This window comes from Alligator mississippiensis, chromosome 4, assembly GCF_030867095.1.
Source record: "Alligator mississippiensis isolate rAllMis1 chromosome 4, rAllMis1, whole genome shotgun sequence".
Taxonomy (NCBI): domain Eukaryota; kingdom Metazoa; phylum Chordata; order Crocodylia; family Alligatoridae; genus Alligator; species Alligator mississippiensis.
In genome coordinates, this window is record NC_081827.1 from 214,071,015 (window position 1) to 214,083,656 (window position 12,642).

A 12,642-nucleotide genomic window follows, 5' to 3' on the forward strand; every position below is an offset into this window, starting at 1 on the left:
TTTCTCTATTCTGCAATATAGAGCTGCTGTGCACTAGAACTAGCTGCTTTGTTTCATCCCACAGGTATTTATATCTTAGTGGTGTTCAAGTGATTGCTGGTTATATTCTTAAGTATATTTTCATTAATCCTTTTTGTCTTTATGTATAAAAGTTGCTGTGTAAATGTAAGCTATCAATATCCACTTTGATGCATAAGGAAATGTGCACAATAACTCCTAAAATACTGGTATACGTCAGATGGAGAGGATTTAAGCGAAAATTCTTACTGTGATATTAATGGATAAAATCAAACCCAGTTGTGCTCAGGAAACTGGCAGAGAATTTGAAAGCAGAGGGAGAAAAATCAGCACTTAACATTTGAAACCATGTCCCTGAAACATTTTTTTTTTTGCATTTGCCCAAATGTAATTACTTTATGATATTACCATCTTCTCAGAATCAGCCCTAGGAAGTATGTGAAAATGCAGGAGAGAGGGACTCTACATCTTCTGATGGGTGCATCAGAGGAGCCCAGCTGCTAATGTCTGGGTGCTTACATGGCAATTACTATTTTTTTAAAAATTACTTCAAGACTAATTTTCCAAATACATGTGGGACTTGTGTCTCATGCGCTTCCCCAACCACTAAAAGGTTTTGTACAATGTGGAGAATTTTAGTGCATATAAATCATTTTGCAAATAATAAACATTACAGTTCTCCTATTTTACAGACAGTAGTTAATTATCAATACCTATTTGTAAAATAGAGATAATAAAGCAAAGTTGACCATCAGGGAGCTGGATCCAGGACAGAGACTAGAATGCAGGATTCCCTTGTTGAGTCCCATATCTAGAAAACTGTGCCTTTCATAGTATTTGCTTGTCTCTCATCATAGGTCACACTAGGTCCTCAGCCTAGGAGTTGGCTCAGCTTCAAGCTGTTATTTGGATAAGACTTAGCAATGTTTTTAGTGCTGTCCTTTTATCTAGGTATTACAACTGCATTCATAGCTGCTTCACTATATCCCAGTGCTCATAGCAGGAACCTGGGAAGCCTTGCTTTCATTTCCAACATATGGGTCTTCAAAAATGCCAGAGATCTGTGGCCAAAATTTTCACAAACCCTGAAGGTCCAAGTGTAAAGGCATCCACGTTTAAAATTAAAAAAAAAAGAATCAGTGGCCACGTCTACACAAGACGGTAGTGCACATTCATTACTGTGCATTTATTTAGTACTTGTATAAACATGTACTAAATAAATGTGCAGTGACCTGAGTTACTGCACAGTAGTGCCAGTGAATACCTTTTTTGTAACACTACTGCACAGTAGCCTAATACTACTGCACAGTAGCATTGTGTTATGGTTTTTGCCATGCAATGTTACTTTGCATTAGTATCAGGCTACTGCATAGTCAGCATGTTGTGTAGATGCACCCAGTGAAAAGTATTTCCCCTTAGGAACTATTTTAGATTAGTTTATGTTTTCAAGGCTCTATCCCTTGGTAACATGCTAACAACTGCTTTAATACTGAAATTCTTTTCATTTTAGATTTCCCAAGGGTTCAGAAGAGTTTGACTACATGCTCTGTGGGCCTCATTTTAGAGGCCCGCTCATTTTAAAGGTGTCCCACTGTCTTCAGTGAAATTGTACTAGTTTAACTGAGAGGTCAACTGGCCCCGAGAGTGCTACTGTACAGGCTAATTTAATTGACTATCACAGACTTGTTGAAGTCCATACAGACTGGATCACTGATTTACATAAGATCAGAATCAGGCCTTATATCTCATCTGCTGCTGTACCTTTGGTCCTGGAAGCCCTTCACCTGGTGAACCTCTTTCTCCTTGAATGCCTTGTGGTCCTTGAGGCCCCTGTTAAAATAAATTGAAAGCAACCTGAAAAACTATTAACTATTCAAATCAATAGCAGAATAATCTGTGTCAGTGTCGTCTTTAAGCACCTCTTTGAATTTTGGTGCCAGGTTATAACCTGCTAAAGATGACAGTAATACGATATTCACAGTAAATCAACTAAGCATTCTGGCCGGCAGCTATAACAAGTTATACAAGATTGTATCAGTGGTTAACTTATGAGTCACTGACTATATTGCTGAAATTCCTTCTCTTTTCTTTTTTAATTCTTCCCTCCTTAATCTTCAAAACATTTTGGAAATTAGTATTAAGTCATTTAATATGTGTAAATGCTGTACTGATAAAACAGAGCAAACCAGATTAAAGGCTGTATCTTCCTTCTTCCACACAGAACACTGTGGAAGATTTAGCTGAAATGGGTTGCAACTGAGATACGAACAAAACGTTTTCATGATTTCTTCTTTTTTGAAACAGTGCTGGTGGGAGCAGAGCTTACCAAACATTAAGAAACTTAGAAAGCTGTTTTAAAGACAGAGAGAGAATTGGTGTATATTGGACTCCCGGCCTCTCTTTGTCTCAGCTTTATTCCTGGGAATGCTGCAGGCATGGTATGACAAACTGCAGAACTTCAGCGGAGAAGATGCCTTGAGACCAAGTGTACTGAGAAAGGGTTTGGAGTGCAGCTTCAGAACCGTTTTCAATTTTAAAGATGCAGAAAATCCTACTGTCTTCAGCAATGAAAAGGGAACATTTACTTTTTCTTTTCTTCATTACTATGGTTAATAAGGGTTTTGCTGGTCAAATTACTCTCTCAGGGACATCTCTGCAGCCAGAATAACTCTTGTAACATGCACAGGTAGGAAAGGTTGAAATATAACAAACAATTCTGTGAATAATACAAACAAATAGAATCCATCTACCTCTCTCAGTTGTGTTGATGCAGTGCAGTAAAAGCAAAAAGCAGTAAAACTCCTAAAGTTAACAGATATGGCTTTAGTTTCACCAAAGAGCAGATTTTCTAGACTACGAAAGTACCATTTTTCATAGTTACTTCTCAGACTTGAACCAGATTTTCAGTAAAGAATTGGAAAGAGATTCTTCAAATGACCAAAGAAGAGGAAAGTCATAGGGCATGGGTCACAAGCAGGTCCCTGTGACTTAAGTTAGGGTAGGGGTGTAGGTTTTAGCCGTGTTGGTCTAAGGACATAGGCAGACAAGGTTCCTTGGGTGAATTTGATATCTTTTATTAGACCAACCCAAATAGTTGGAGAATAGTTATTAAGCAAGCTTTTGGGTTCAAAAACCCTTCGTCAGGCTGAAACTTCCTTAGCCTGACGAAGGGTTTTTGAACCCGAAAGCTTGCTTAATAAATATTCTCCAACCATTTGGGTTGGTCTAATAAAAGATATCAAATTCGCCCAAGGAACCTTGTCTGCCTTAAGTTAGGATATGAACTTAGCAGTCATCAGTTGCTCCTGGGAACTACCCACGTGTAGATTCTTGTCCCACAGCCAATGCAATATAGTTTACTCTTCGATTAAAATAGGGCAAACTACCTTTCATCATTGATCTGTCCTCTAAGCAGCAACAGCATCTGGGGCAGCAGTAAAATCAGTGCCCAGGACTACTGCCCCATTCACCCACCCCTATTACACTACTGTCTTGCATTAGTGGGGTAGCTGATGCTCTGTAAATCCACACCTTAGCTTACCTTAGAGTAACTTCCTCAAGTGCCCATAACCTATGACTTTTATATCCCAGTTATTGGTTGATATCATGTAAGTTCATAACCCAACTTAATTCACAGTAGTTTGTTAATATGCCCATAGCAATCATCATTTTCACATGTATGGGGGGGATAAGATGACATATTGTAGCATGGAGGCATAACTGGACAGGACTGTACACCGGGCCAGTCCCTCCTCCTTTCTTTCACCCTGTACCTTCTTTGCAGTGCTGTGCTCTGGAGGCTCCAGCAGTGGCCAGCAACTCAAGAGTAGCAGCTGAAGTTTGCTGCTACTGGGCAGAGATGTCACCCCATTTTTTGCCACTGACATCTACACTAAGTGGGCAAAACAACACCAGGTTTTGGCAGCAAAGACCTTCACTCACTCACAGATGCTCCTGTAGCACCGCCATTTTTTTTCCCCACTGGAGCTGAACCCCTAAGGTTGCAGGAAGAGGAAAGTTAGGCATGCAAAGTTAAGGCACCTCTCTTCCCCCTAGCTCCATGCCAGTTCTTTCCCCACTAAGGCAGCATCAGGGGTTGTGCCCCACTTACCCATCCTTCATTAGACTACTGGTTTACCATGTACTTATTAACATATGAGTCTTAAGAGGGAATCTCTTAGGCTCTACTTGCCTCACACTTCAATAGCACATACCGGAAGTCCTGGTTCACCAAGGCCAGGGGGCCCAATAGGGCCTGGTCTTCCTGTCAAGCCAATGTCACCCTTTGAACAAAGACATATTTTAAACACTTGGTTTACTGTTTTTATTTGTATAACATATAAGCACCAATTGAGGCTCCTTTTTTTTAAAACAGTTATTCTACCTGAATACAATGACAGTATAGGAACTCCTAATCTCCTCAACCCTGTAGACAGAACTAGTATAGTTTAAGAGTTTAGGGAATAGAATGGAAAGCTGCAGTAGTAAACATGGAACTACTTCACTACTGTATCACACAGTAAATTCTTGTTAATTAACTTAACGCAGTGGTCTCCAACCTTTTTGGGTAGGAGATCACATTTTGAATTAAAAAGCAATCCAAGATCTACCCTGTGCTGCCCTGCTTCCACCTCCCACAGATCTGTCTGTGGGGAGGGAAGGGGGGAGGAAGGGGGGAGCTGATCAAGGTGGAGGGAGAAAAAATTATTTGGGGGCACGTCCCCCCAACAAGTAAGTCTGGCGGGGGGGCAGGGCAGATTGAGGCCCCAGTGGTGAGGGAGGGAGCGAGGCACAGGCAGGAGTGGGGGCTGGGGGAGCAGGGCCCTGGCTGAGTCAGGTGGTGGGACAAGTGGAGGCCCAGGGGGCATGTACCCCCCAAGTCTCCACTTGTCCCCCACTCCCTTCAAACCCTGCTCCTACCTGTGCCCTGCTCCCTCCCTCACCATTGGGGCCTCGATCTGTGCCCTGTGGTGAGTGAGGAAGGGGGTCAGGGCAGGCCCTGCACAGCCAGGGCACAGCGTGGGATGGAGCCACAAGCGGCTCATCAGGGGGTTGTGGGGGGTGGGACACACAGCCCGGGAGGGCATGGGAGCACGTATCTCTGGATCTGCATCCGGAATGGCCAGGGCAGGCTGGAGCCAGGGCAGCACCAGGTTCTTCCCAGTGTGGGTGTTCGGGCCGGGCAGCGGCACTGGGAGTGGGTTGTGGGGGCTACGGTGAATTTTCAGGTGCCTGCAGCCTCCCTCGTAGCCCCACTCCTAGCAGCGCCGCCACCACCCAGCCCAAACACCCACATCAGAAAGAGCCTGGCGCCACCCCGGCCCCAGCCTGCCCCACCCCGGCCCTACCCCACCCTGTGTGTGCAGATCCAGGGGCACGTGCTCCTCATGCCCACCCAGGCTGTGTGCCCCCCTTTCCCTGAAACCCCTGGACCAGCCGTTCGCAGCTCTGACCCATGCAGTGCCCCAGCTCTGCAGCACCAGCATCCAGCCCCACTCCCCCCTCACTGCTGCACATGTGCCCCTTCCCACACCTGTTGCAACTGCCAGAAGCCCACAGCTGGGCTACCTTGTGGCCCTACTGCTGCCCTGCATTTCTGGAACTAAGCCCCTTGCCTTCTGCTGCCTATGCCTGCATGCCACTGGGTGAGTGGGGCACCAGCTGGGTCAGGCCAGGGGAGGGTCGGAGATCAGTTGGCTTATCCAGGCACACGGGGTGGGGCTTCTGTGCTGCACACACCCTGGCGGAGGCCCGGGGGTCACGTGCCCCCCCCCCCGATCTGTGCACAGGGCAAGGCAGCTGCCGCTGCACACTGGGTTTTGTGCCCCAGGCTTTGCGCTCCATGCCCTGAGTGCAGCAGGGCTCAGGGTGCAAAGCCCAATGTGCAGCAGCAGCCGCCTCACCCCACACACAGATTGGGGGGCACATGCCTCCTAGGCCTCCTCCGGGGTGCATGCAGTGGCAGGACACCCCCGCATGCCTGGATGAGCCACCTGGGCTCCGATCCTCCCCTGGTCCAGCCTGGCCAGGGCACCACTCACGCAGTGGCAGGGGGCACGGGGGGGATCATCCTACTCACCTGGCCTGGCCTGGGAACCAGGGGGTGTGGCTCAGCTCAGCCATGTGCGTCCTGCCGCTCCTATATCCTGCTGCTCCCAGACTGCATCCCCGCCACTCCCAATCATGAAGCCTCTGACAGTTGACTTCAGTCCCACCCCCCAGAATGAGATGGACTGTTAGGAGTTCCCCAATTGACCAGTCAATCGGGATTGACCGGTTGGTGACCACTGACCTAAAGGATAATACACTACTGTGGTTTAATTTGCTATTATTCCAATTTTCATTGTGTCATCCAACTCCCACCCCCTACAACAATTATCAATTCCTGGTAACTGATCATTTTGGGATAATTAATTCCTTTTGGAAAAGTGAATTAACCAGAATTTACTGGATATGGGCTCTGACATCAGTGTGTGCTTATAACATCTTAGTTTTGTTTAGAAATATTTCACTGCTCAAGTCTTTGACGTGCTTATAAAGTCTCTATTAGTCATTTATAAATGCAAAGTAAGATTAAGCATGAACTCTTTATATAAGTTGCTGGTAAAGAGCATTCTAATTATTGTCCACTAAATATTAATAATTAATTAAGTTGGTGGTCTCATTTCATCTCCTTTTGAACAGGTGTCCACATCACAAAAATCATCATCACAAATTAAAGTAACTGGAAGCTATAAAGAAGTTTGTATGAACTGCTTTTTACAAATGTGGTTCTGAATGCAAAGCTTGTTTAAACTTGGACTGTAATTCTGACCTGCCTCATGTGCCTAAGAGTTAGTACATACCAGGATTTTTTTGCAAGTCTGTTTAAAATTAGCATTTTTAAATTATGTTATTAAATTAATTTAATTTTTAATTTAATAACAGATGGTTGACAAAATAAATGAGAGGATGACTCTTCTAAACTTCAACTAAGTGGCATTTCAGCATCTGGGAGGTCATAATGTTGGGTATAAAAAGTGAGGCTAATACTACACAATACATTATATAACAGTTATATTCTGGAAGTGAATAATTCCTTGATGGTATGCTCATTTTCTTTTTACCAGTGATCTAAACTACCAAGCCTTTTTATCATCATTTGGCAGTGCTATGTTGGCTAGCACTATGGAAGAAAGAGACTTGGGGGTCATCATTGACCACAAGATGAACATGAGCCTGCAATGCAATGCTGCAGCTAGTAAAGCGACCAAAACGCTGGCTTGCATCCATAGATGCTTCTCAAGCAAATCCCGGGATGTCATTCTCCCCTTGTACTCGGCCTTAGTGAGGCCGCAGCTGGAGTACTGTGTCCAGTTTTGGGCTCCACAATTCAAAAAGGATGTGGAGAAGCTTGAGAGAGTCCAGAGAAGAGCCACGCGCATGATCAGAGGTCAGTGAAGCAGACCCTACAATGACAGGCTGAGAGCCCTGGGGCTCTTTAGCCTGGAAAAGTGCAGGCTCAGGGGTGATCTGATGGCCACCTATAAGTTTATCAGGGGTGACCACCAGTATCTGGGGGAACGTTTGTTCACCAGAGCGCCCCTAGGGATGACGACTAGGTCAAATGGTCATAAACTACTACAAGACCGTTTCAGGCTGGACATAAGGCAGAATTTCTTTACTGTCCGAGCCCCCAAGGTCTGGAACAGCCTGCCACCGGAGGTGGTTCAAGCGCCTTCATTGAACACCTTCAAGAGGAAACTGGATGCTTATCTTGCTGGGATCCTATGACCCCAGCTGACTTCCTGTCCTTTGGGCAGGGGGCTGGACTCAATGATCTTCCGAGGTCCCTTCCAGCCCTAATGTCTATGAAATCTATGAAATCATACAACATTTTTTGTGACAGTACTTTCTGTCTGTATTCTTCCATTCATGCTCAGATTTTAGCAATGCCTATACTAAGAGATACTAAGACATTTAAAATGTGTTTTTATTCAACTTCAGAACATTTTGAACAACATCTGAAACACCTCTCCAATACTGCAAAAACATCACTTACTGGGCTTTAAGTCTTTCACATATCATCAGACATACTATTTCAGCTGCTGCTGCTTTTGCTCTTATACAAAGACTTATACAGTAGATTATATGATTGTCATAATACCTTTGGCCCAGGCAATCCTATACCAGTTTCCCCAGGGAATCCAGGAGGTCCTGTGAGGCCTCTTTCCCCCTGTAAAAAGAGAAAAAGAAAGCAATTCTACTTAAAACTTTTCAGTTTTGTAAGTTTCTGGAAGACTCAGACACTCAAATTGCTTAAAAAGAACAGATTTTGAATATGAATAACAGTTCTACTTTTGCTTAGCCTTTTAGTAATAAAATATTTTAGTCTCACTAATATCATCTTACATGATGGCCTTAACTACACTCTCCTCCCCTCCACACTTACAAGATGAAAAAGGTATTTCCTGTCCCCAGTAATACCAGCAAAACCAAAACTTTGCTGGTTTTAGTGTGGACATGACAATTTTCTTCACAACATTGCTGCAGGCTGGGTATGACTTTTCAATCAATGTATAGGGAACTGTGTGCTTTTTAGGGCTGTGTGAAGCTTTGGTCCCTGATTTGATTCAGCAGAGATTTGGCCCAATTCGGTGGCCAAATCTCCAAATCCAAATCGAATCAGGAGACCCTTTAATCTCTCCGAATTGAATCGGAACCCTCCAAATTGATTCGGAAAGATTCGTTGATTCAGACATACACACAGCTTTAAACGTTTTTTCTACATACCTCAAGGTAGCTTGTGGCTCATGAATGCTGCGACAGTGGGATGGATGGAGCATCCCACAGGAGTGTGGGGCGGTCCCCAGCACGCTCGGCAGCAAACCCAAAAGTGGACCAGAAGTACTTCCGGTCCACTTCTGGGTCTGCCGGGGAGCATGCTGGGCCCCCCCCCCATACACGCTGGCTTGGTGACTGGTGCCTCCTGGGTCAGGGGAACACCCGGGGTCCCCCTCACAGCCTATCTCCAAGCTGCGGGGCGTGTGCGGGGCCTCCCAGAGCGCTCCCCGGCAGACCCAGAAGTGGACTGGAAGTACTTCTGGTCCACTTCCAGATCCCCCGCTGAGCATACGGGGGGCACCCCTGTGCTCCCGTGGGACGCTTCATCTGCCCCACCATCACAGAATTCATGAGCTGCGCCTGGTACCTCAAGGTACGTAGAAAAATCATTTAAAGCTCTGTCTATGGCCAAATGCTGATTTTCTGAATCAGCATGAAATCTTCAGATTCGGTCTAATCAAATCAGGGATAGTAATCCAAATCAATGAATCAAATCACTGTCCCTGATTTAGGCTAAATCTGAATCAAATATGGCCTGTTTCACACCCCCCCAGTGCCTTTTGTGTTCTAAATGCAATGCAGAATCTAAATGAAACAGAACTAAATGGAGGGCATCTCTGAACAGCAAAATGATTAACCTTTCAGATGAATCTACCCAACATAGGCAGCCACGCTGCTGAGAAGCCCTAGTCAAAACTGGACAGGAAAAAGAGACAAGAAGCTGTCAGAATTATCAAATTCTCTTGAGACCCAAGGCATAGGGATATGTCCCCACTACAGAGGAAGGCAAAAGCACCTACAGTCTGTACCAATCTGACTATACCAATCTGACCATGAGAAAATTCCTTTCTATGGCAAATATGGCAATTGGTTTGACACCGCTAATTGGACTGCTCTAAATATCTCAAAGTAATACTTAACACCTTGCTAGGTAATACGTATAGATGTCAGATATGGGATTTCCTGGAAATATAACAGGGGAGGAGAAGGGCAGAGAAGAACATTGTTTTAATAAGGATATTATTTATAATAGTAAAGAAAACAGAAGTTATTCTTGCCTTTGATCCTTGCAGACCTTCAGGTCCTTGATCTCCAGGTGACCCTTGTGGACCCTATTAAAATAAAAATGTTTTTATTAGAATTTTTTAACCTTTTAGAATAAGGGAGTTAGAGAAGCAAACAATATTTCCCCCCACTACAAATGAAAACACTTGTTATGAATGCTTAAAAATTTAACATACTTCATAATCCAAGATCTATGCATATAACTCCCACTGATATAAATGGGAGCAGTATAAACATCTCAGGAAAGATTTTTTTGAGGCTTCAGGCAATCCTTAACAATCAGAGATCAGGGATGTCACCTAAAACCAAGGCAGATCAGCCTATTGCCAGGTTCATTTTTTTCTTTTTTCACGCAGAATAAAAAGTAATTATTAAAAAAATATATAGTTTTAGTTTGCCTATAATTCCTGTGTTTATATTGCAAGCTTCTATGGATTTTTACTTAAGTAGGGTTATTCTTTTCTATACAATATGCAGCTTCCAGTAAAGGATGTTTTGACAAACATGATTAATTTAAAATGTGCAACTTTGACTTTCCTGGGCTGTATATTGTTTCATAACTTTTTCCAATTTTACATTATTTTTTTTGGGTGCTTTAAAGCAAGCTTGTATAGGAAGCACCAGCTGTGTTTAAAGTTGCATGTAAAATGCTTGGGGAAATGAAGGGTAGTGGAATTTTTTTCCTTAATTAATGGCTTCAGGGTGGTCAGTCAAAATGTAATAGAATTTGAGAGATGGGATTGGAGGCACAGTTCACTGCTTTTAACAGGTATGAAGTAGAAGGGGCTTAGCTCAGGGGAAAATTCGGAGATTCTTCCTCTCCCCTAGATAGAAGCTGCTCATCTCAGAGAGGGAGTGTGATGCTGGAGCTTCTCCTCAAGGGAGTAACCCTCTTATGGCCTCCCCAACCAATCAGAAGCATTCAAGAGCACCCCAAGGGCATATGAGCTGCCCACAAATTCTGCCAAATAGTGTTCCTTTTGTAGATGAAACTGAAGTAGATTATGATGTAAATAAGATCACCCATACTATGTTCATGAACTGCATATTCATTTAACTGCTTACAGAATGAACGAATGAACTTTGAATAAGTAAGAAGCAATACCAAAGGCACAAACAGAAGTGCAGCTCCCCAATCAATCTCATGGCACTCCACATAAAGTGCCATGAGTTAGACCAATCCTCTCAACCCAACAGACCTTAGCTGTTGGATCGGGAGGGTGGGGGACCAAACTTCAATTTGGAGCTGATAGGTTGCATATCAGCAGCCTCTTCCTCTAGTCCCCTCCTTCCTCTCCTAGCTCAGGTGCTGTCTCAGGATGGGAGGAGGGGAGAAGGGAGGGAAGGGAGATTGAGTTGGGGTTTTCCCAGCCTGCACTGGAGTGGACACAGGTAGATTGTAGCCTCCTGCCTCGGGGGGCTCCAATCCACCTGCCCCCTCTCCAGTACAGAGTTAAAGAAGTGAAGTTAAAGAAGCCGATCTTCTTTGGAGTGCCTTCATATGAACCCTCAAACAATGAGGGTTAATTTGCTGCATGATTAGATCTTCTATTAGGACACAGCTGTAGAGCACTTTCAAGGGGCTGACTGCACAACAAATGTGACTTTTGTCTGCACCGCGGATGATCTGTCTACTACTGGGGGACCAAGATATATGTAGGTACTTCAGTGATCCCCTGCTTGGTCCCTTTTTTGAGGAGGGAAAATACAATGATTTGGGGAATTGATGTACAGTTAATAAATTCTGTTTGACATCTTGAAGATATGACCATGAAAATTGCCACTTTTATTGGAAAGGCCTCCAGTTCTACCTACCAAACTAGGAAAAATAAAGAAGAATTAACCTTAATGACTGCACATTGGTATGCTGAGAACCAATATAGTCCAAAAATCTCTGCAGGGGACTGGGTTTTAGGAAACACTAGAAATTCCAAAATGGAACAAAAAACCCTGACATAGTAATGGCAGCATGTAAACTGGGGAATACTGACAAAGACAGTCAGGAATTTTGTGGCACTAGGAAGAGACACACAGATTTTTGGAGCAGGGACATTAGCTGTGAATAATGAGGGTGAAATCCTGGTTCTGTTGAAATCAACAGAAGTCTTACAATTGAGATCAGTGGGCCATGTTTACACTTCAGGAGTTTTTACTGAGTAGGAAGTGCAGAATGAGTTTCACCTGGTTTTTCCACAAGGTGAAGCATTAAACAGAGGGAAATGAATCCATCATCCAAAAGTGAGAGGAGCCAAATCTCTTGCTTAGAGAAAATATATAAACACACATTAATTTGCGTGAAATCAGTCCTAAAGTGTTAAATGTAAAACAAGAATATTTTCACAGGAAAAAATCTTTGTGCCTTGAAGGGAAGACATTCTAACTTACTCAGCCTACTTGAGGCCCCTGCTCCAGAATAAATACAGATTTAAATGCTTTTTCAAATAGGAATGTTTGGTTGAATCATGAATTGAATGTCTGATGTGGCTGGGATAAAGTCATATTAAACAAAATGGAAATCATTATTTTTCTATGTGTATTGCATACAGGCTCAGATATCATAACATTACAGACATTCCCTTACTGTATGGTCCTTTCTCCTGAAAACTCTACCCTTTTTTCTGCCAGTCTATTATGCAAGGAAAATGATTCAATTGTTCATACCAAAGCTATAAATCCCTGTTAATATTGTGGTATAAGAGGATACCTGAATAGATTCTGAGTATTCTGAACTCACAG

The 12,642-nt window shown here is 43.6% G+C and overlaps 1 protein-coding gene across 3 annotated transcripts in view; it reads right to left on the minus strand.

Annotated features, from left to right (window-relative positions):
* The window catches only part of LOC102573036 (collagen alpha-1(XXVIII) chain), a 58,016-nt gene that overhangs the window by 31,956 nt on the left and 13,418 nt on the right, over nt 1-12,642 (minus strand). For all 3 annotated transcript variants that reach the window (XM_019480659.2, XM_014599329.3, XM_019480657.2), the window contains exons 11-14: nt 9,900-9,953; nt 8,165-8,233; nt 4,233-4,301; nt 1,780-1,848 (exon numbers count right to left, since the gene is read on the minus strand). In XM_019480659.2, coding sequence (XP_019336204.1) covers nt 1,780-1,848; nt 4,233-4,301; nt 8,165-8,233; nt 9,900-9,953 — 261 coding nt within the window. The remainder of the gene's footprint in view (nt 1-1,779; nt 1,849-4,232; nt 4,302-8,164; nt 8,234-9,899; nt 9,954-12,642) is intronic.